This window comes from Pungitius pungitius, chromosome 9, assembly GCF_949316345.1.
Source record: "Pungitius pungitius chromosome 9, fPunPun2.1, whole genome shotgun sequence".
Taxonomy (NCBI): Eukaryota; Metazoa; Chordata; class Actinopteri; order Perciformes; family Gasterosteidae; genus Pungitius; species Pungitius pungitius.
This window is the reverse complement of record NC_084908.1, coordinates 14,031,382-14,056,410: the sequence shown is the minus strand read 5'-3', so window position 1 is coordinate 14,056,410 and position 25,029 is coordinate 14,031,382. Positions and strand designations below refer to the sequence as shown.

General features: G+C 47.0%; 1 protein-coding gene across 1 annotated transcript in view; it reads right to left on the bottom strand.

The window, feature by feature from the left end:
• Positions 1-2,197: 2,197 nt before the first annotated feature.
• The window catches only part of maml3 (mastermind-like transcriptional coactivator 3), a 76,927-nt gene continuing 54,095 nt past the window's right edge, over positions 2,198-25,029 (bottom strand). The window contains exons 4-6 of the mRNA XM_037471149.2: positions 8,375-8,635; positions 7,429-7,525; positions 2,198-6,208 (exon numbers count right to left, since the gene is read on the bottom strand). Coding sequence (XP_037327046.2) covers positions 5,103-6,208; positions 7,429-7,525; positions 8,375-8,635 — 1,464 coding nt within the window. The 3' untranslated portion in view covers positions 2,198-5,102. The remainder of the gene's footprint in view (positions 6,209-7,428; positions 7,526-8,374; positions 8,636-25,029) is intronic.

The window sequence follows — 25,029 nt, the reverse complement described above, 5'->3', positions numbered from 1 at the left end:
TGAGACAGCTAAGGCTTTGCTCTGCTGTTATCTGGTGGCCTCCTAGTCGTCCTCCACTACAATGGCTCCTGCTACCACATTCATCAACTTGACACCACACACACACACACACTTTCTCCCTCTCACTCCACACTATCGTATCCCCTGTTGTCTCTTACCCCCGCCCATATGTCTTTCCACTTCACATTTCTTCAGCTACATTTCTTCACCTTATTACTTTCCGAGAGGGAGAAGGATTCTTCCAACTCATCTTCCACTCCTTGTGACACATCATTTGTCGTTTTGATTAGAGCCCATAACAGTGCCTCAGGAGCATGTGCAGAGCTAATGATGTGTGTGTGTAAATGTTTTGGCTACAGGAAAATAGCTGTCATTAACTTGGACTTGTGGCCGGCTTGTCGAGTGCATTGTGCTGATGATCTCCTGAGCGCTGACGACCAATAAAAACAGCTCTGTGGGAGTTTACCGTCCACCGGTCTGACCCAGTACCCCGCCACAAAAAGTTTGGCATTCTATAGTTCTGCGAACCCATGTTGAATATCGACGTTTCTGGACAAAAATACGTTTTACATTAGCCTTCAGAAAAGCAGTATTTACACTACTTGTATGGGGTCATTTTGCAACCACTTACAAACAGTTGTGCGTCAGTCTTGGCGTTGCTTGTATACATTGTTGTACATTGTCTTGGTTCAAAAAACATTTTCTCATTCAATTCAATGAGAAACTGTCATAACTTTTGACTGGTAATGTATGTATATTATTGAAATGGGGGAATTTGGGGGGAAATGAAATGATGGTGAATTACTGCTGTTCTATACTTTGCATGGATTAGGGTGGTAAACACGAGTTTCCATCGCCCATGCTGCCCATGTGCTTCTTTATCACAGCATGAACAGAAAAGGTTACGGTGTGTGCTTGGAGGTGAATGGTGCCAAACGCCACCCAACTGCAGCCTCCCCCCTCCATCTTCCTCCTGTCCTTCATCCTCCCTCTTCCTCTTTTTTTTTCTCTGTCCTAGGAGGTGTCGCTATAGAACATGAGTAATGATGTTGTCATCTCTGTCAGTCTCCATTTATCAATGTCAAATGGGAAGCAGGATTGCGGTGCATGTGTGTGTGTGTGTGTGTGTGTGTGTGTGTGTGTGAAGATGGTGCTGGTGGGTGGGGGGTAGAGAGTGGAGTAGAAAATACGCAGGTTGTTCGAGGAGAAAGGAAAGATGTAGTGGGACTGTGGGGAGAAATGGGAGAGGAAGGTGGCCACGATGAAGAGGAGAGAGGAGGAAAAGGGGCGTGGCCTGAGAGAGGAGGAGGAGAAGTGAGTTTGAGGAGGACGAGGGCAGAACAAAAAAGGCCCTGGGTGGTCTCTGTCCGTGTGTCCGTCTGCTGACGCCAGCAGGGAGCCCGTGATTCATTGTCACCATGACTGCCAGACAGAATCAAGGCTCTGCTCTTTAGCATACGCAAGTCTAATTATGCAAATCAGGGCCGGTGGACCAAACAGCAGTGCAGCAAGTGAGTCCGTCCGCTTTTAGGCGCTGCGCGGATGTTTGTGTGCGTGCATCCGTCCCGCGACCCTGAAATGACTCTCTCGTCAGCTGACAGGGGCATTTTGATGTGTATTTGAGGACAAAGTGTACCTAAATGGACAATAACAAACAATGCAATTGATCAAATACATTGAAAACATCAAATAGATCAATTAAAACATACTTTTTCTCCCCCTTTATTTTGCCGTGTCCATGCATCTTCAGAGCATCGATTGGTCCAGGGTTCGAAGGCTGTATGTGTGGCAAGCTAGATCAAATACAAACACTATTGGCTCAACAAAATGAGCACAAATTTGGCAAGATGTGAAATCTAACTTTCGTCACACAGCTACAACTGCCAGTTTATTGTGAATAATCCACATATTGTGCTGTTGTACACTGTCTAAAGCCAGCTAGAACATCTACCTTTCATTGATGGTCTCTGGTCTTCATAAAGGACGACAATTGACAAAATATACCGTGGACATTATGTGTCATCCTTGACGTGTGTGTGTGTGTGTGTTTTCTTTTAATGTTAACCTAAACTAAAAGCTTTCAAGTGATAGTTAGCTGGCTTAACTTTGTAAGCGTCAACATAGAAACATGTTAATTGAGATGGTTTCATGAATAAATGTCTGCATTCAACAATGAAGCCATCAAACAACAGAACAGTTCATTTAATATGATCAGCGAGAACAGTCTCTCTTTATTGTATCTTTTTGAAAAACAAAGGAAAAAAAAAAAGTCTTTTGTAATTCTCTTTTGTTAACATTTCGGAATTCTGTACAGGATAAAAAGAAATAAACGCTGCTTTAGGACAGAGTCAAATCTCAAACTAGAAAAAACAAATGAAAAAAATTCCAAAAAAGAAAGGAGGTTTACAATACAAATTAGTAGTAAGACATTGTCTGAAGTGCAATGGCGTAGCTCAGATGGGTTAAACGTGAAACCGAAAACCTTCAAAATAAAAATACTTCTCTATTTTTCAACAAACAGTAAATTCTTTACAGGGTAGAGACGGTATCATCTGGTGTATTTAAACCTGTAAAAACATATTTACAAATAGCCATTATCTTTTATATACTTTTTCTCATAATCACATATATGTCAGCACCAGTAAAAAAACAAACAAACAATTAAAATAAAATAAAACAAAACATAAACAACCATTTTTGTTAAAAAGTTGTCTACAGACTTGGTCCCGGTACATAATGATATTTGGAGGAAGCTTCCGTTCTCTGAAGGAATTTCAAACCGTATCGTGAACTCAACTTTGACGACAAAAGGTCACAAAGGCTGTGACCTTAACAGTGACCCAGAGGTGTTCCCCTACCTTCCACTGGGCAGAGGTGAACCTCGGGTGCTTTCCTACACGCCGCCTCCATCTCACTGGTCTGACACTGACAATTTAGTTTGAGGCCCTTGGAGCGGAATTCAAAGTATCGGAAGCATGAGCAGTGGAGCCATCGAAGCTGTGGGGGGGGGGGGGCAAACCATCCAAGAGCAAAGACACACTAACCGAGATTTTTTTTATTTAAATATATTTCAACATCTCACCCTGATAACGTTGGGCAATGCTACATCCCTAAACCTGCTGTCGACCGTCCACCGAGCGGGACGCAGGACTTCTGCTCCCCACGCAGGATGCTACCAAATACAGGACCATGGGCGTGTTGGTTAGAGTTTGTATTTAAAGGGTTGGATTATACAACGTCAACGACCATGAGAACATGTGTTTTGATGGCAAGGGGTTAAGTTTACAGACAAGAAGGCTTTTTGGTTTGTTGATTACAGCATCGTCCTCCAAAACCTTCGCCCACGACGAGCTAAATACAAAGTAATGCGAGTACAGACACACGCGCGCACTCGTCTTTGATCCGAGATCACAACAGTTAGAGAAGTAAGGGTGGTTGTCTCACCGACGACTACAGTATCAAAACACATGTTTATTAACGCAACCATTAGGGAAGAGGATTGGACAGCTTGTTGTTGATGAATTCTTTATGCTTTAACTGACTGTTGTTACCCTTCTCTACTGGCTACAGAACAAACTCAAGGCTGAGCAGCGGTTCCTTGCAAAGCGCTGGAAGGGGAGAACTCGTGTTGCTTCACAGTAGTGTTACACTACGGCACAGTTACGTTGTAGTTCGGGGGGGGGGGGGGGGCGAGGGCGTTTTACAGCTGCAGTACAGGAGAAGCCACGATGGACAACCAGCCGTCTTACGGTGGCAGGGAAGGTTGTGCTGCGAGACGGGAGGACCAACACGTTTTCAAAAGACAATACAGACTAAAAGAAGGCTAACTTTTTTTCTTCTTTTTAAAAAAAACAACAACTTTTAATTGACAAAGACACGACCAGGATCATTTTTAGAGATAAAACAAAGCAACAAATAAGTGTGTGTGGGCTTTCAATGAGCTTTTTTTTTTTCAATCTTAAAAAGAAGAAGTCACTTGCGGTGCTTGAATACATTCAGTGCCCAGCAATGGTTTTGCTTTGTGTCAGCCTGATGCACGTGATGTGGTTTTATGTCACTTAATGCAATATTAGCTCCAGAAGCAGTCTGTCACACACTCGCTCACCTTATTTGTGTGTTTGTGTGCATGAGCTTTTGAGTCCAAGTGCTTGCCTTAGCTGTCTATTCTCTGCTTTGCACTCTCTTTGTCTTCCTCTGCATGTCTACCCGCTATCCACATCCATGCACAGGAAATGAACCCCCCCCCCCCTTAAAAACACCACAGATCGGTTGCCTAGCAAAATGACTGGAGGGCGGAGTGCGCTTGTGTGGCACAGTAGATGAACATCATTTGTTCTGTTGTGATGTTGAGAATTTAAAAGAGAGGAAGAAAGGAGTGTTGAGAGCGAGGAACGAGTCTCTGGAGAGAGGGTGGGAAAGACGGGAGAAGAGACGGTGAAGGAGGATGAGAGGCAGAAAGAGGCAGAGAGAGAGAGAGAGAGATCAAGTGAAGAGTGCGCGAAGGCAACAGATTTGTGCGTGCGTGCGTGTGTGTCATGGATATGAGAGGCACAAATCTAAGAGAGGAAATGGGAGCGCTGAGAGTGCTTTCTCGTCCCTTCAGCTCCTCGCATAGTTGAGAGATCTGAAGCACTGAGCTGGGTGCCACAAGCACACAAACACAAATAAATTGCTGTCTCGAGAACTTGTCTTTCTTTCCCTTCATCAGTCTGCGGGTTCTATCAGCACTGCTGTGTAAACGGGGCTCGCTTTCAAACACTTGAACATGAGAAAAAAAGGGACACTAATGAAACATATCTCTTAATCTCTATATTGGGTTTTCATTTATATGCACGAGACACAATGATCACTCTCTCATCACACACACACACACACACACACACACACACACACACACACACACACACACACACACACACACACACACACACACAAAACATAACACAATAACTCATGTATAATCTTGCTCATGTTTTACAAAACAAAAACATGCCAGTCCATATCATGTCATCGTTTTTGTTTTACTTTCTCAGGTTTTAACATTTGTCCTACTTTAATGTTTAGTTCATCCAGTAAAAACTCATCTCCAGTTTCCCCGTTGGCTATTGGTTCGGGAAGAACTCCTCCATCCAACCATCGCTTGAGTCCAGTTCCGCCCCTGAGCCGTCGCCCAATCCGAAGGCCCCTCCCCCTGAGGGCCCGCCCCCATATCCGTATGATGACATGTCTTGATTGGCTGTCCTCTGGTAGCCCGGTGGCTGACCTCCAACCCCAACCCCCCCTGGTCCATATGGTCCACCTCCTCCTCCCCCTGCCCCAATTCCAGGCCCCCCAGCGCCCGGCCCGAATACCCCCATACCAGTCATCCCCTGGCCCATCATGCCCTGGTTCATTCCCTGGTTCATGACCATGGGCCGGGGCTGGTTGGTCCTGGGCTGACCGCCCATGTGAGGTCCCATCATTGGGCCTCCCATACCGGCCGCTGGATTGCCCACTCTGGGGTCCATCCCCTGGCTCATACCTTGGCCCGGACCCTGAAAGTGTTGCTTGGTCATGCGCGGGGGTTGACCCGGCTGCATCCCGTAACCCTGCGCTGAGCTGAACCCCACCAGGTCTCCTCCCCCTCCCCCTGTAGTCCTTCCGATTCCTCCGCCCATGACCTGCAGACTCTGTCCTTGCTGCTGCTGCTGCTGCGGCCAGCCACCTGCCGCCATTGCCCCGCCTCCTCCTCCTCCTCCCAGCATGCTTTGTAGTCTCTGTGATTGGGCTTTGGCGTTTGAAGGACCTTTGAGGGGTTGCTGTGTCATGGAGTTCATGAGCATCCCCGGTGCTCCGTAGCCTCCGGCTCCCCCACCTCCGGGACCTCCAGGCATACCTCCGACCCCGGGCCCTGCCTGCCGGGGCGGCCCTCCGGCAGGGTTGTGCTGCGGTGGAAGACCCATGGAGGCTTGGACACTTTGGCTCTGGTGCTGCTGCTGGTGGATCATTTGGCTCATAGATGGGTTGAGCCCGTACAGGGACCCTTGGTTGGACCCCTGGTTGCTGTAGGGTAAGCCCATGTCAGTTTGGGGTCCCACAGAGCCCCCCTGCCCCTGAACAGAACTCATCTGGACCATATGCTGCTGGTTCTGCTGCTGCTGTTGTAGGAGACGGGCGGCCCGAATGTTCTGGAGAGCCTGGCTTCTGGATGCCAGATCTTGAGGAGGACCTAGGGGAAAAGAACTCGAGGAGTCAAAACCAGAGGACAGAGACAATAGAGGCTAATATTGATGTTTTCCCTCATAGTTTAGTCAAATCTTACCAGGCTCATATCAAACTTAATCTTACACAGTTAGCCTCTCACCTCCACAAGGTTTTGCCTTTCATTCCCTGGGTAGTGGTAGAGCTGTCAACTAGCATGGTAATGACTTCACATCCCCTAATTAACCCTCTTATGACATCGTTCCACCGATCTCTCACCTCACAGTTTGGACTGTGGCGTCAGAACAAGAGCGTCACTCACGTGTAAGTAAGTACAAAAAAAAGCCACGCTTCACTATGTGAATAACAGGTATAGTGAGGATGATTGAGTTCTGATTGCAGGTAATGCTAGAGCAATCATTGCTTTTAAAATCACTGATGCACTGCTCGATAGATAAACTACTCGCTGTATTTCGGGGCCAGAGTATCATTCTGAAGCTCCCTCTGCGTATTATCTCCTGGTCTTGCAGACAAACTCTCTCATTGCTATAAATGGCTTTCGACTTGACTCTCCTTCTCGCTCACTGTATTTCTATTAATCTCTCAATCATCATCATCTCATCTTCTATTAATCTCTCCATCGTCATCTCATCTTCCTCCCTCTCTTTCTTCCTCTTCCTAATCTCTCCTTCTACCTAACGGATCATCTACCTATTCCTCGTGCTGCCAGCCTCCCCCCTTTCTCCTCCCCCTTTCCCACCTCCCTCCTCTCATCCATCTCTCTGACTTCACCGGAACTCTGGGGGATCCAGGACAGACAAGTTGCCTTGGTAACAGGCTGAGCGCGAATATTCTATTTTCCTTTCTTCTTTTTTTGTGAAGAGCGAGAAGGAGGAGAGAGAGAGTGAGAGAGAGAGAGAGGTGTGGGGGGGGGGAGGCTAAAGAGCATCTGAGCTCCAACTGATGTGACTGACAGTGAGGCGATGTTTGGTTTCAGTGTGATGCTCAGTCAGCTGTTTCCCAACCATGCATGCTATACTCTTTTCCGACTAATTGTGCATGAGCTATTTATTTGTGTAACTATCAGGATGTTCTTCAAATACTAAACTAAAAACAGAAAACTAAAAACGGAACCATCAATACAATGCTGTTGAATTATATCCTTATTTATTAAAATCCATTGGGTTACTGCCCATTCTGGGGTGCTCTGTTTCATAGACAAAGTGGCTACATGTTTGTGTGTCTCACCTTGGTACTGATTGACTTGAGGGTATGGATTCCTCTGGCCTTGCCCCATCTGTCTGGGGAGATGCTGCTGCTGCTGCTGCTGCTGTTGTTGTTGGAGCTACACACAAACATACGCAATTGTTAAAATTGTGTCATGAGTGTGGATCCAAAAGAACACTGTCCGAGTCACAACTTTCAATACACTCTGAGCAAGGGTATGAATACAGGGACCACCCTATGCTTGGTACTGTAGGGTTGTGACATCTGGTTGGTCCATACAGATGTTTTGATAGAGTAGATTGAGACAGAAGTGTGATTTCAGGACTAGATTAGTGTGCAGTATCTGAATGATGAATGATGCTTCCCTTCAGAAATTTGAATGAAACTGAAATAGGAAACGTGAGGCAGCCATGAGGCACTATCGTAGCCATAGTTGTGGTGCTTGTACAGAAAATAAGATGGAAAATATGTGTGCATCAATAGCAGTAGATGTTGCTCATTTGATATCCATTTGGCAACATACATTAAACCCAAGCAGGAGAAGCTTCCTTTCACACACCTATATTTGTGTGTCTGTGTCTGCTTTTGCAGATCAAATTAAAACATAGTGGGTGTTGACTCCAGAGTTCAGAACTCTTTAACACTTGATTCCCTCACAGAGAGAGAAATAAAAAGAAAACACCACATTATCACAGCAGGCGGTATGTGGCGAGCACACCAGCACACACACACACACGCAAGATGAAAAGAAAGTAGTAAAGAGGGGGGTGGTTGAGGGTGATTATACATGCAACCAGACAACAGTAAGGGTGAGGAGAGGATGAGCGCCTCTTGTTGGAGCTTTAAACACAGACTCATTATGCAGCAATATATGAAGAAAACGAAATTAGGATTCTATGCATGGCAGATGAAACATCATGCCACCATCGCATTCTGCAATGAGCGCACTGATTCAAAGAAGGCTCACCTGCTCGGCCAGCAGTTGCTGCTGTTGCCTCTGCTCTCTGAAGAGCTGCTGTTTCTGCTGCTCCATCATTTGCATCTGTGCCCTCTTCTCCTGCTCCATCGCCATCATCTGCTTCATCATGGCCGCTTGCTGCTGGTTGCCCACGTAGCCCGGAGGTGGTCCCGACCCCTGGTTGGGCCCCACACCTGAAGCCACGCCCCCAGCAGGGTGAGGAGGCGGGATGGCGCCCGGCGGTCGTGACATTCCCACCACGCCTTGTTCCTGCAGAGACAGAGAAGAGGAGGCCGCTGGTCAGATTGACTGTTGAGTGATCCATGAAGCCTGTCAAAGGAAACTTTGACACTTGTTGGATTCACCAAGTTATGTGAGAAGATTATCAACCCACTTATTTCCAACAGTGATATCGATTCGGAGAGCAAACAACAAGACGTTTAACTACTGCATGGTAATCCATTAGAATGTCTGTAATGATGAAAGGCCAGAACCAAACAAAAATGGGTACATTAGCTTGCACTTAACAAAGCCATCCTGTTTGGTGCATTTGTTACTGCTCTTTATGTGAATGTCTCACGTTGAGATCAAGTACAGAGAGAATGCAGATCCGCCACACGCTCAGCACTGCTGCCATCCACAGTGACACCTTTGCAAAGTCTGATTTAGGCACCAGAGTGAGCCATCACTGTATGATAACTCACAACCCAGCTGTCTGGGAATGAGAGTGAAATACAAGATAAAGACGGGACCGCCTCAAGATTCAGCTCGCTCGGCCACCGGCAGCCCTCCCAATGGGGGCACCGGTGGGTCCTCGCTGCATACACGATCCGCTCATTAGCATATAAAGAGCACTTCCTCCTCCACTCAGCCGTACGCTAATCTGTAATAGGATGAAATGGCCTGCTTTGGCCAATGAGAGGGGAGCGTTTATGAATCTATTAAAAGGTTAGACGGATAGAGACTGGACATGGCTCATGCCCGCCGGCAGCAAAAGAAAAGAAGAAGGAACGATTGAGGCCCGCGAGTGAGTGTTTGCACAATCGGAAAAGGCAACACACACAGCCAGAAAAAGGAACAGAAAGTGTACAACAAATCACATTTAACTGCAGGGCAAGAATGAGCACGAGTAAAACAGCAAGAGCAGGATTAGAGCTGCGCGCCGTAGCATTGGCAGGAGTCTGTAACACATCACTGTACTCAATATGTTTTCAAAGCGCCAAAGCCTCATTAAATCGAGGCTCCGCACTTCTTAGAAAGAGAGTAAGGTGGAGATAAACCTCTTATATTAGAGCAGGAAATCCCGCTGTGGAGCAGACAGGAGCGGCTGCTTGAGACCAGCCCGAACAGACTGATGGATGCTCAGAGCTACGTGTCTCATCTCCAGTCGGGTTGCTCTTACCGGACGGCACCGGGGCAGAGGAGCGATGCGGGCAGACGAGCAGAGACGGGAAGGAGGAGGCGTAGTGTCAGGAAGTGACCAACGGGTGGCAGTGGTGATCTTTAAGCAGGCGTTTGTGTGTGTGTGTGTGTGTGTGTGTGTCGGAGTCTCACTGGCCCCCTCTCAGCAGATGGCTCAATCATGACGGTTCTGATCTACGATCTCTCCCTCTCCCCCACTCACTCTTTTCTTCCCTTCTCTCTAAACACCCCACCATCAAACTCCTTTTTTTTCCACTCTTTCTCGTGTTCTCTCTCTTCTTCTCTGTAGACAGGGGGCCCTGAGTCATGTCCGCACAATTGCCAGGGAGCGAAGGAACGGAAGAGAGATAGATTTCAAAGGAAGGAGGAGGAGGAAAGTCTGAGAGAATTAAAGATTTTTTGTGCCGGTGGTGTGTGTGTGTGTGTGTTGCAGTCAAGTAGCAGATTGGCACTTAAAGCTGAAGAAGTGACTAAAACTAAAGCATGCACACTCTATATTTAGTTAAATATAAGGCATGCAAAAGAGAGAAGCAAATAAAGGAAAGGACGAAAAAGAGCTGATGAATGGGAAGGGGAACCACGGGTACTTTAGTGTTATTAGTCATTTGCTGAAGCGTTGCTAATGTACACTGAATTAAATGTCACGCTCATAAAGCCTATTGAACAGAGAGCAGGTATCGTTAAACTAATAGAAGGAAAAGAAAAGCACATGTCAGAGGGAAAGAGGGAGGGCAAAATTTGAAAAGAAGAGAAGATCTTGCTTTGGGAGAAAAAAACAAGAGGAAACAAGGAGCCGACAAGCCAAAAGAGGAGGAGTAAAAGGTGGGCTAGAGGGGAGGAGAACAGGTACCCTGGCAACAGTTGCTGCAGCGAGGAGCAGATGGCGCTCGGAGGAGCAGGTTATGGCCGGCGCGCCTGGTCACCCCTCCACAAACACACTCACATTTATTCGCCAATTTTACTTTGGCTTTCAACCTCTTCTCCCCGGGTTGATGGGTACATCTTTCATTCTCTCTGTCCTTTCTGTCCTAACTCTTGGGTGTGCTTGAATAATGTAACAAAACGCATCCCTAGTATCCTCTGCCCCACACGCTTCCTTCTTAGGCATCTCAGACTGGTCTCCAGCTCCGTGCTGTTGAACAGAAATGGGTCAGCAGCTAATGAGACTCGGTGGCTGGCTCCTGACTTCAGGAGGAGCGTAGTTGGACTGCATCGGTTACGAAAATTTGCAAAAATAGATCAGTGTGAGGCAGGGAAGGATCAGAGTGGATACAATGAAAAGAGAGGTTAATGTATCACAGGTTGTTCCGGAGGACCACACGCACTGCCTGTTTATTTGTGTGCGTGCGTGTGCGTGCATGCACGCCCGGTGGAGGCTGTCAGCATTATTAGGTTAGGAAGCAGGGAAAGCTCAGGTGATTACATTACACGTGAAGTGAGCGGAAATGTGTATGTGCACGTGTGTAAGTGAGAGGATTCTCCATTTCATTCCTGTGTCTCATGGAGCAGATATGAGTGCCTACTACACTCTACGTGTGTGTGTGTGTGTGTGTGTGTGTGTGTGTGTGTGTTTAAAGGTGTATCTTTAAACACTAGTATGGTCATTCACTCTCCAGTCAATATTAAATCACCTTATCCCATGGTGACCCCACAGCGGCTGGATTTAAGGCTGCACTTGATACTATAAAAACACAGACACGCTCACACACAGACGCTCACACGGGCGCGCGCTGCAAGGTGCAGTCTTACAGTACGCGCAACCGCGTTCAAAAGCCAAAGACAGATGGACAGACACATGGACTACAGCACGATGCCTTACAGTTCGTACATAAAGGCTTTCGTTGAAACACGAGTGCACATCATGCGCGCACACACACACACACACACACATACACACAGAGCCTATAGGAGCAGCGGCGCCTGGCAGCAGAGTGCTGGGTGTCTGTGTGCTCTCCAGGGTGGCTCACATCTGTCACCCACTTGTGTAAGAGAAAGAAGGGGGGGGGGCAGAGAGTGAGTGCTGAATGGATGAGGGGACGCTTCATTAGACTCTTACGCAGACTACTGCTGCCATCAGAGCGAGAAAGTGAAGAGGAAGTACATCTGTCTGCGTTTTTTTGGGGGGAGGATTCTGCATTTGGAAGCAACACCGGATGTTGCAGCAGCTGATGTTTTGTGATGCAGATGCTAAAGTCTGAAGGTCACAGGTCGCTGTGTCTTTAGCAGCTAGCGCTCATCAATATCCGAATGTCTTTGAGCTTCACACTGGTTGAACGTGCACCCACTGGCCAAGTCATATTATAGAAGCATGCAGATCAAAATGCTTTGAGAGACTCTGGTAGTAAACCTGAATGAATGAATGTGACCCCATTGACAGATGACTGAATGAATAACACGGTTATCTTGAGTAAGATAACCCTCCAGGTTATGAAACAGATATCTTGTCATTTTAGGACGTTGAATGCATACATGCTAGATATTATACCTTGAAGTAATAAGACATGAGTCAGCATACGTTCCCCCGTGTGTGTCTGTGATGAACATGCTAGATGTGAAGTTGAGGAAAAAACAGGTTGTGTATTAGAGTGCACGGTTAAAACATGAGTATGCATCACCTGGTACAACCATAACGACACATGTACAAACTAAACACATGCACACACACTAACCCCGAGCAGATGGTGGAGCCAGACCTCACAGTATCTAACTATCCTCCCAACGCCAAAGGTAAAGAAGACATCACTCTGACACACACACACACACACCTGCACGCTCACGGTACCAAGGATAGCTGCTAGTAAAAGGCCAGCGGTTCGATTCTTACCCACTAGTTGTGTCGAACACGTCCACCCGCCCACTCAGACCCCACCCCCCTCAAACACACACACGCACACACACTTACTTGTCCCTGAAGGGAGTTATATTTAAACTGCTGGAGAGGAGTCTTGCTCCCCACAGAGGTCTGTTTAATCTCTTAACATCTTTTTGCTCTAAACCCTAACTGGCCTATTTCTGAATGCCTCTCACACACTCACACACCACACACATACACAAACAAATATTTTGATTTAAAGGGCAATGCACATAACCCCTTACTGCTCAAAATCAATGGACTGGGTTTGACAGGTTCTCTCGGGATCATCCTTTAACCTAAACTGAACTAATATGTTGTCATGCCAGGATGCTGGGAAATGCATGTCGGCATGCAGGAGGGGATCACTTTAACTAAATGAATCCCTGTAGGAGGCACAGTAGCTCTGAACAAGGCATTTCCCTACGTACCCACAGACAGCACAGACTGGAAGGTCAGCTGGTGCTGGTTTGCGATCATGCAGTGTGACATTCCTTAAATTACAATTTACTCAAAACAAAACGCCTCTCATGCATGTTTGTCTTTATAGTTACAAAAAACGTCATATTCACTCTATGGACTAATGGCACAAAATGTATTTGCAACAATTATCCCATGATAATCCCTGATCAAAAATTGGTTCAATATCTTAGTGAACATGCACATCTAGCAGTAGAACCTGAATTACTTCATCATAAGTGCCAATTAGCAATCGTTAGCATGCCAACACGCCAAATTAAGCGGGTGGACTTGGATAGCAATTTACCTGCTAAACACCTACATTACCTCCAGAGAGAATCTTTGTAAGTTGTGTGTTTGAACTTTAATTTGAATGCTAACATGGCAAAGTACAGCTTTAGCTGAAGCTACGCCTGCGCAAATAAGACAGTAAGACATGTATGTACGCTCTAAATATCTTTAGTGCAACACCTCTTGTGGATCTCACCTTCAGACGGGCAGATAGCTGTATACGAATGAAGCTTCATTTATGCCACTGTCAGCAGGTTGCAATGTACACATTGTGAATAGAGCAGTTTGAGTCAGAACGACCCGGTGCATATTGTTGCAGCCCATCGTCTCACCGTGGCTTTGCTTTTGCTCCCAGCTCCACATGATTTCCCTGGTATAAATGTTGTTACTGAGGGGGGATAAGCGGTCGCAGACAGCGAGATGTGACGAGCGGCGAGAGGAGTAAATCACGCTCACGACAACAGGCGAGGGGGCGGGAGTGTGAGCCGAGCAAAGGGATGAGATCATTGGTGGCCGGGGAGTGATTGTGGCGAGCAGGCAAGTGTACCACCCCGAGAGGGACCAGGTGCTATAGTAAATCACCCTGGAAACGGTTGCCATGGATACCTTAAAGACACACGCGCGCACATGGGCGAGAGAAGATGTCGGGGAGAGTGTGTGAGGGATGTAAAAACGGGGGAATAGTGTGTGTGTGTGTGTGTGTGGGAGAGACTGAGGTATTTCTGTGTAATCTAATCATGACGGCTGAGAATGGTAAGTCTGAGTGACAACACAAAGCCGTAGCAGTTGGACTGCTCTTTCTATTTCTCTCTGTCTCTATCACTCTCTAGTCTTAACCGCGTTCACGTCGCGACCTGCTTCTCTACCACGTACAGAGCTTGTACGTAGCGCTAAAAAGAGAACGCGGAGGTGAGTGTGTCCCGTGGTGTTGGCCTGAGTGTGTGCGAGGCTATCACACTCGGTCTCTTCCCAGAGAGGATTCCCAACCAGGGGGGCTTGAATTATTCACAGCTGCGATCAGTGCTATAACGCGCCTTTTAATGGAGGTAAAGATAGGTTCCCCACATCCGTCCATCCTTCATACCTCCCCCTCCTCCTTTCTCATGAAGGTAAACCTTTTTCGTTCATGCTGCCATCCTTCACTGTCTCACCCTCTCTGTGCTGCTGTGTTCATTTCGGCTCTCGCTCTATCCCTCCTGCTCCTCTTATTCAATTTTTCCCTTTACCTCACCTCTCTATCTCTCCTCATATCCCCCCCTCACATCTCTTTTCAGACCCCTGTACCGAGCCACTCCTTGGCCCCTATGCTGCCCTTCCTTCCCTCTTCTCGGTACACCCTTCATGTATTCCTCCCTTCTTTGTTCACCCAAAGGCTGATGCTTCCTCTTCCCACCTGCATCATTTGCCCCGGAGCGCTTCGCTCTCAATTTCTCCTCCTCCTCCTCCTCCTCCTCCTCCTCCTCCCATTCCTCGTCCTCCCTCTTACTTCACCAACGGCTTCCGTTGGTTTTTCTACCAGTTCCACATTTGTTTTTCAACATCCGCTCTCGCCCATCTTTATTGCTGCCATAGGTCATTTAACGTCTGCAGCAGCTATCATTCTCCTCCTTCGCCCCCTCCTTCCTTTACCGCTTTCCTCTATTTCACTCTCTCCTCCTGGTTGCTTTGACTCCATCTTTACCGAATGGCCATGTAACCTCCACCTCTCTTTGTCTCTCCCTCCTCATCTCCCTCTCTAAATCTATCTCTGCCTCTGTCATAGCACCCTCATTATGCTTCTTCCTCTTCACTCCCTCCCTCCCTCTCCAGAGAAGCCATTAGGTGCTGCTGTAAGGCTTCCACTCTTTTCTTCCCCCTTTGCCGTAGTCTCGGGGCAATAGGCTCCCCCTTCCCTTCCCTTCCCTCCATCCCTCCTCCGTCTCTCCATCTCTCTCTTTCTGCATCTCTTCAGGCGCTCTTTCCTCCCCCCCCCCCCATTTTCCTCCCCCCCTTCCTCTCGTCTTCACTGCCTATCCGCTTCCATCCGATTTTCCCTAGCTCCATCTTGATTTCTCCACCCCCCTAACTACACCCCCTTCCTTACATCCTACCATATTACAGCAAGTGCAATGTAACCCTTGTATACACTATACACTGTATATATTATTCAACGGTATGTTTAAAAGTACATATGTATATACTTTTAAACATACCGTAGGCCTTTAGGAATACATCTGCTGGATATTTGCTATGGAGAAGGGATGTAATGATTAATTCATTTAACTTAAAAATTTAAAGAATTATTGTATTATTAGAAGGAAACATTCACAGAAAGCATTATCTAGAGAGCAAAACAACCTACCTCCTTTTGTCTTACACATTAAGCAACCTTTCTATGCTCTGCTCCTTCAGCTATCTCAATCGCCCTCAACTCGGCCCATCCTTTGTATGCCATTAATCTCGCTCTTCCTTTAACTCCTCTGCCTTGCCTCTCTAATGCAGAGGGGAGAGGGCGAGGGAGATAAATACGGAGAGAGAGAGAGAGTGACCATTATCTAAGCCAGCATCTGCAATAATGCCACAGCAGCCTATTATCCACAATAGAGCCAAAATGGCCTTTGGTAATATGATGAAATCTGCCCTAAAAAGTAGAAATGGGACTAAAAGCGTTAGAGTGTAGAAAAACCTCCATTCCTCAGCTGCTTTATCACATTATTGCATTCTACTCGTCTCTCTCTCTCTGTCTGCCTCCCTCCCTCCCTCATTCAGTGCATTATGGTGTGTTTCTACAAATTCTCTCGATTTCACTGTGTTTGTCTATTTTTCTACGCTCGTTTGGTGATACCCTTTTCTCCATCAAACACACACACACACACACACACAACTTAAACACATGCAAAGAGACTGACATTTGTGCGTTGCTGTGACTGTGTCAAAAACAAGTGAGAACGGACCTTCTAATCAGTGGTGTTCCCCAAATAGGGGTAGGAAAAACCATTTGCTGTCATTGCTAACAGCTGCTGCTGGTGGTGTGTATGAGAGAGAGAGAGAGAGAGAGAGAGAGAGAGAGAGAGAGAGAGGCCCAACACCAGGGCCATCTCTCCCCCGCTCCTCTTCTCCCCTCCTCCTCTTTGTTGTCCCGAGGGAGGTGGAGAGGTGATGTACAGACCTCTTGTGATCCCACGACTCAGCAGAACAGGTGGACAGAGAGAGAAAGGTGTACCGTGGTAGACTAAAGAAAAGCGTGATGTTCCTGTAGTAGTGTACACTCACCGGCCACTTTATTAGGTACACCTGTCCAACTGCTCGTTAACACTTAATTTCTAAGCAGCCAATCACATGGCGGCAACTCAGTGCATTTAGGCATGTAGACATTGTCAAGACAATCTCCTGCAGTTCAAACCGAGCATCAGTATGGGGAAGAAAGGTGATTTGAGTGACTTTGAACGTGGCATGATTGTTGGTGCCAGAAGGGCTGGTCTGAGTATTTCAGAAACTGCTAATCTACTGGGATTTTCACGCACAACCATCTCTAGGGTTTACAGAGAATGGTCCGAAAAAGAAAAAACATCCAGTGAGCGGCAGTTCTGTGGGCGGAAATGCCTTGTTGATGCCAGAGGTCAGAGGACAATGGCCAGACTGGTTCGAGCTGATAGAAGGGCAACAGTGACTCAAATAACCACCCGTTACAACCAAGGTGGGCATAAGAGCATCTCTGAACGCACAGTACGTCGAACTTTGAGGCAGATGGGCTACAGCAGCAGAAGACCACACCGGGTGCCACTCCTTTCAGCTAAGAACAGGAAACTGAGGCTACAATTTGCACAAGCTCATCGAAATTGGACAATAGAAGATTGGAAAAACGTTGCCTGGTCTAATGAGTCTCGATTTCTGCTGCGACATTCGGATGGTAGGGTCAGAATTTGGCGTCTACAACATGAAAGCATGGATCCATCCTGCCTTGTATCAACGGTTCAGGCTGGTGGTGGTGGTGTCATGGTGTGGGGAATATTTTCTTGGCACTCTTTGGGCCCCTTGGTACCAATTGAGCATCGTTGCAACGCCACAGCCTACCTGAGTATTGTTGCTGACCATGTCCATCCCTTTATGACCACAATGTACCCAACTTCTGATGGCTACTTTCAGCAGGATAATGCGCCATGTCATAAAGCTGGAATCATCTCAGACTGGTTTCTTGAACATGACAATGAGTTTGCTGTACTCAAATGGCCTCCACAATCACCAGATCTCAATCCAATAGAGCATCTTTGGGATGTGGTGGAACGGGAGATTCGCATCATGGATGTGCAGCCGACAAATCTGCGGCAACTGTGTGATGCCATCATGTCAATATGGACCAAACTCCCTGAGGAATGCTTCCAGCACCTTGTTGAATCTATGCCACGAAGAATTGAGGCAGTTCTGAAGGCAAAAGGGGGTCCAACCCGTTACTAGCATGGGGTACCTAATAAAGTGGCCGGTGAGTGTACGTCGACTGAAGATGCTGAAGTGGAAAATATTGTTTCAATAATCTTCAAAGCTCCCGCCAGAGTAAACATGGCCGTGCAAGTCAACTGTCTGTGAAGATGTTTGCATGATGTCAGCTCTATCCCAGCAGCATCGCCTGCAACACGACCACTGTGTTCACAATCACCAATGATGAAACATGTCCATTTAGGACCGTAATGCCATTAAGAACTCATTTTGACATTATCAATATGTAGTATTCTTTTATTAGAGTGGATTTAGAGTGGATCTGCTCACAATTTGATGCTAGACTTTCTATTTATTTTTAAATCATTCTATTCTACTGTTAATCAGAAGGTCAATCTCCATCTTTTTCTGCCCTTTCAATTGTCAATCCAGTTGTACTGTATTTCTTATTACATGTACACAAACATGACTTTGAACAAACTCTTCATACAAAATAATCTCTAGGTAGGGCATGACAGACAATTGAAAAATATTCAATATACAAAGTCCTAGAACGGGAGTATTAAATACTTTCCCTTCTTAATGGTCCACTACAATCAACAGCTCGTTGCTACCTTTGTTTGGTGCTGGGCAGGCTACGCACAGCTGGTACATCCAACACATTCTCACACCAAAGTGACAAATAACGCAGCTCAGTCACTGTCAATAAGTTTCCAACCACGACGCAACTAACGTCCAGCATGAGTTTTGCACGTGTCAATATGACCTCATGCACAGCGTCTTATCCAAGTAATTCCATTCCACTTGGGAAACAACACTACTTCAAGAAAAAAGTATTGTTGAAAATACTTCATCAAGTACATGACTACCGCACAACTAATGAATCACGTGACGCATTTTAGACCGTTAACGAGTCTGCGTAGCGGGGCTTTATCGTGGTTCCTGCAAATAGCTTCATGCTGCTGGAAAGGAAGTTGGCGATGAACTGAAACCGTCTGTGGAGTCATCACTACTAAAACCACTTTACAATTACCTGTAGTGTGTAACACACGCAGTGTGTGTGTGTGTGTCTTTAAGATGAATGAAACGCTGTGCATAGAGCGAGGCCCAAAGCATGAACAGATTGTACATGTGATCACAGAGCATCCACCGGTTCATAGTTGCTGACATATATGCTTCTTTGAAGGTCTACCGGGCGAAACCGGAGTGCTCTCCACACTAAACTCCACACTGGTTAAAGTGTCAATTACCGCGGTTGTGACCGGTTGAGACACCTTCCTCCTGCCGCCTTGTGATTTCTACAAAACAAGAGCAATTGAGGAGTGGTTAAGAAGGAGGGAGAGGACAAAGTGAAGGGTGGGCGGAGGGATAGCTGTTGATAAAAGAAGGAAGCACACAGCCACCCTGAGGAGATGAAGAGATGCTGAAGGAGGAGGGGAGGCAGGGAGGGACGTATAGGGGAAATCATTTTTGAAGGAGTGGACTGTCGTCAACCTAGAGGGGGAACTGGATGTGTAAACAGACACTGGCTATAGGGAGAAACGAGAGCGCGCCAAAGAGAAAGAGAGAGAGAGAGAGAGAGAGAGAGAGAGAGGAGGGAGACGAAGATGGAAGCAGAGTGGGAGGAAGGCACAGAGTGAGAAAACAAGCTCGGCCATGTGTTTAAGTCAACAACAGCAAGAGAAACCTCAATAGAGAAGAAGGCGTGGGCAGGAAAACACTCCACAGGGAGAGAGGAGACAGATGTAGAAGCAAGGCAGGCGTCGTGAGGTGTAGAGAGAGACGGGGGGGGGGGGAAGCAGGAAAGAGACAAATCAAGAGAATCAGGGGAGATGTAAGAGAAATTTAAGAGAAAGAGAGATATTTAGAAAGGGATATGAAGGGAATGTAAACAGTACACACTATGCCTCTGTTACAGTGTTAGCAGAAAAACTAAGGCGTGGTGGGAGGAGAGGAATGGAGGGATGAAGTGTGGTGGGAATTAAACGACAAGAAGAAAAACGAATTATTCTGTGATTTTGCTAATTAGCTCTGGCTTTACTGACATGCTCTGCAAAGCAACAGACGTTTACCAAAGGATTCACACCACCCTGATGGCCCGGGTGGGAGGAAACTGAGGAGGACGAGGAGGGAAGGAAAAGAGAGAGAGGGAACTACAAAGATGGGTAAGGGAGAGGTGCAAAAAGACAGACAAACAGCCGAAGGGAGGGCTGAGGAGGTGGCAGTGATGTGGGTCTGAATTTATCCAAAACCATTCCATCGCGTGAGAAAGACAGGGAAAGAGAGAGAAGCGCTAACCTCCGGAGATAAACTTGTGACGTCTGTTTACCCGTTCATCGAGCAGCTTTTACACAAACTGAAAAACCCCCATGTAGGCTCCTAGCCACTTCAGATAACGCACACACTGACACATCCACCAGGGGAAGTCATCTTTTGAAACTGACTGTGTTCTAATAATGGCTACGTATAAAGGAAGAGCAAGGTGTGTGTGTGTGTGTGGTATGGCTGTGGAGTTTTTGCGTGATTTAAAACCTCCTGGGAAAGTATACATTTCATATATAGTATATGACGTAAATAATGATGACTTTTTGTTTTATTGATGGAGAAGTAACTCGTGGTTTGAATTCACTGGTCCAAAGCGATTTTGTCAGCTGAAAAAGGACAGCCGTTGCTGCAGCTAAGTAGCCTGAGCTAACTAGTAGGACGCATGTTGTTGGAGTACAACACGTCTTGAAAAAGGCTCACCAGCATCTGCTGTGGATGTGGATGATTGATTTGTGGTTCGTAGCTGGCTTTGTGGGTGGGATTTCCAGTTCGCTGATGATTCTCAAACCGTTTATTATCCCCGACGATCATCCACTGCAACCCGACGAGCACCACCACCCCCATCTCCCCACGTCCAACACCGCAGCTCCTGTTACACTGCCCATGGAGGCCTTAGGGAAGAAAAGGAAATCCTGCGAGCCCATTGTGTGTATGCACAGTAAGTGTGTGTGCGTGACTGGACGTGTGTTGAAAGTGCCTGCCGTCAGGTTCATGAGACGTACGACAACTTTGTGCTTCTGTTCATGTGAGAGAGGGAAGGACGAACGTTAAAGAGGAAGCGTGTGTGTGTGTGGGTGTGTGTGTGTGTTCGCGCTCGCAGTTCCTGCGTTTTACTCCGGCTGTGAGGTTTGCCACGTGCCAGAAACGTGGTACTCGACAAAGCATTAGTTTACTGATTGCATGCACGCACACACACACACACACACACACACGCGCGCAGCAGCTAATGGTTACTGGCAGATCCAAGCACGAGCGTAGGGGGCGAAATGAAAGAAAGGGGTTAAGTCGCTGAGTATAGAGGGATTTAGACCTCGAACAGTTAAAGGAAAAGAGAGTACAGGAGAGAGAGAGAGAAAGAGAGGAGGGGGGGGGGGGAGTAGAAGAGTGCACTGAATGACTCACTGAGCGTGTAAGTGTTTAACTGTGCCGTACTGGTGTTGGTGAGTGATAGGGAAATCTACAGGGACCAACGGTGGGAGCAACGCCACCAGTGCAGCAGTAACATCGCCCCTTCTCTTGGTTTCCCTCCGCCTCTGCCTTCCTGGTTCTCTGGGAGCTTTGGGAAGCAGGACAAGAACTTAATGATGGAAGGAAGGATTTCCCTGCATCTCATTTCTCTCCTCTGACTCTCTTTCCGCCTTTTGGCACAAACGGAATCTCCTTTAAGGGACGAAATATCCCAGATTATTGACCCAATGTTCATACGTGTGTGTGTGTTAGTCCTGGGAGACAAATGTTAGGCCTGCAGTTTGTGCTGCAGAGAAATCAATGCCCCTTTCACCTTAGAAAACCAAAGAACGGCTGGTTAGCAACACAGGTGTGTGTCGGTGTGCACATTGTGTATGTAGGTGTCTGAATTTTTGATCCGAGCTTGTTAGGGGATATTTGTACATCCTCTACATGCCCACAACAACGAGGGATAAACGGGTGATTCATAGCTAGAGGGGTGAGACATGCCCACTTCTCCTGCTAATCCTCACTAGTGACAGTGTCTTTCAAACCTGGAGGTACTCATTAGTTCTGGCTAATGGCGGCCCAGGTGGGATAATGCGTCAGGTCCTCTCAGAGACCGGACCATTTGTGCCAGGGCTGCTGAGATTAATTGGGGGTGGGAGAGAGCGGCATATTGTACCGTCATTAGCCTTGCTCATTGACCATATGGAGATCAATACTGAGAGCGGCCCGAGGACAGTCAAAAAGACCCACACACACACACACAAATGCATTCCTCTATGGGCAAACATTGGGGGGAAAGAATGGCACACACTCCACACCCTCAAACAGCCTGTGGTGTAAAAATTGTTAATGATTCGACCATTAGGATCGAGGCATGAATCAGTGGTAATGGCTACAAAGGAGGGGCTGCATCGATAAATTCTTACACATGGACAAGCACGTACACACACACCCACACAAATGCAAAAAAACACAACATAGCATGGAGAAAAACACAATGAGGCCAACTTATCTACAAAGCCCAGGACGTGTCAATGGCTGTATTTCTGGAGCTATCAATCCATAAGACACTGCTCAGATAGCACTGAGGACTCCAACAATTACATGAGGTCCCAAAAACTCCATCTGCCAGTAAAGATCACAGATATAATTGAAAGCTCCAAAACATCCACAAAAAAATGGTGAGGAGCATATTTACAAGGTCAAAAGTGAACATCTAGCTTAGCTTAGCATAAGGACCGGAAACAGGGGGAAACGGCTGCATCCAAAGTGAAAAAATGCACCAACCCTCTCGAAGAGATCGCAATCACATGCATGCGACAACGTTGAAGTGTCAGTTTCAGAGCCCAGTTTGGGACAGGCAGGAAAGGAGTGACGGGAGTATTTCAGAGGCGTCACTCCCAGGTGAGTAAAGACACAACGCCAACTATTTCAGTCTCATCGGTAAGGACGGAGAAAAGGAGGAGAGGAGGAGCGGGAGGGTAAGGAAGAACGGAAACTAAGGCTCTAAATTTAGCCTGATGCGACATTCCAGAGAAGAATAATACTGCTTCCCTCTGCTGCTAGTGGTGGAAGAGAGAGGGAGGCACCAGAGGTGGGAAATATAGCGGGGCGGCGGTGATCCCGTTTTCAAGAGGCCCTAAGAACATACGTGCAAAAAAGGACTCAAGTCAAAACAATAGAGTACCGATTACCGGTTACAAAGGAAACAGCCCTGCGGTATGAACAGTTGCCATTCATTATCTTGCTGGTGATCATGGAAGTTTTCACAGCCCGAGTGCTCAGGGAAACTGTCATGTGACTCTCTGCTTGTCCTCGTATCCCTGACCTTCTGCAGAGGGAGGAGGAGGGATAGAGAGGGAAAGGAGGAGGAGAGGAGAGAGGAATGTTGAACGACCAAGGGAGGAGAGGTAATGGAAGTAGAGAGGCAGAGAGAGAAGGGAAAGAAGGAAAGATTAGAGCGAGTCAGTCAAGGAGAGGATAAGGATGAAAAAACTACAAGGCAACTGGAATGAAAACATACCCCCTGTTGCATGTGTGGGTGTAAACATGCACACACACACACACACACACACACACACACAAGCAATGAGTTAACGGTGAGATTGGAAAAATATTGTTTTGTGTGTGTGTGTGTGTGTCTGTGTTTTTTTATTGGCAAGTACTATTTTATACATACAGGAAATTGTTCTCTGCATTTTTAGCCATCCCACACAGTGGGAGCGGTGGGCTGCCTTAGTGGCGCCCGGGGAGCAGTTGAGGGTTAGGTGTCTTGCTCAAGGACACTTCGACATCTGACATGGAGCAGGCAGGGTTCGAACCACCAACCCTTTGGTTCCCAGCGCACCCCTCTCTACTCCACTCTCGCCCCAATGAACGAAACACATTGGGTTGTTATTTTCAGTTTGGCTTTATTTTTTCTTTCTCAATACGTATGACTAACTTGAGGGTTTTACCCCCATCTGGTTGATCCACTCATCTAACGACAACCTGATCGGTTACACGATCCGAGAAGCCTTCATTGCTGATTAGTAGCAATGAAGCAAGGGCCCCCTTTTTCAAACACTACTTGGCCGTTGATTGGATTATCCTCATATTGCTTGAATCCCGCTGCCTTGCAAGTAGAGTGTGTATATTCTAATTAACTTGTTTACTAGAATGTTACAATTGTGGACAGAAACAATGGCCTGACCTACGAAAACACACTCACAGCCATTCTTCCATTAACGCATCTTAAGCGGCAGGGTGAAAGATAAAGCAGCGGGAGAGAGGTGTGAAAGGTTTTCAAAAAAGAGGGAAGAGAGAGCGACGGAAAGAGACAGAGAGCTCAAGCCAGAGGAGGAGGGGGTGGAGGGGGAGGTCAAGCTTGTGCAATTTCAACAGGAACAGTTTGTGCCGTTCCAGACTGGGGTGACATGGCAGCGGCAGGCATTAACAAACGATCAAACCTCGGCTGAGTGAAAGTCAGTCCTCAGCGTGGCTATTATTATTGGTATTATTTGACACAGATACCGGTGACTGAGGTTTTGCTGAAGGTATGGCGGGAGAACGTGCCTGTATTAGTGACCTCTTGTTACATGCACACAAACAACCCCACCCATTCTATCGCTGTCCCACTCTCTCTCTCTCTCTCTCTCTGAGGGTAAGACAGGCCGCCCACAACGAGGTCAAACTGAGATTTACTTCCTTATCAATCGGCCCAGACAGCTGCCTGTCAAAGGAAAGCGATACAGAACGAAAGAGAGATGAAACATGGAAACATGGACGAGATGGAAATGTCGCGATGGGCAAGGTCACGTTACTATGGAGATTATACAGCCGCGTGACGTCGAAGGTGACTGTTGTGACTATCTGACACCGACGCACACATCAAGGCCTCTGAAAAAAAAAAAAAAAAAACGAGGACGAGGGAGGGGTGGAGAAAAATGGAGGGAGAGAGTGATAGATGGAAAACAAGACACATTTGGTCTTTGCAACAGCAGCAGCAGCGAAGAAAATAAAGAGCTCAGTGTGTGTGCGTGTGCGTGCTGCTGCTGCAGCCCTCCTCTGCCAGATTAGAGTGACGTAGTGTTATCATTTCTCTGATAGGAGCTCTGCCACAAGAGGAGCAAGAGGAGGAGGCAGGGGATGGAGGGCGAGGACAGAAAGGGGGAGGGGTGACCAGTCTCATTGCTGGAAAAATGGTCTGATAGCCAAGAAAAGGGCAGGGAGGGAGGGAAAAAGGAAA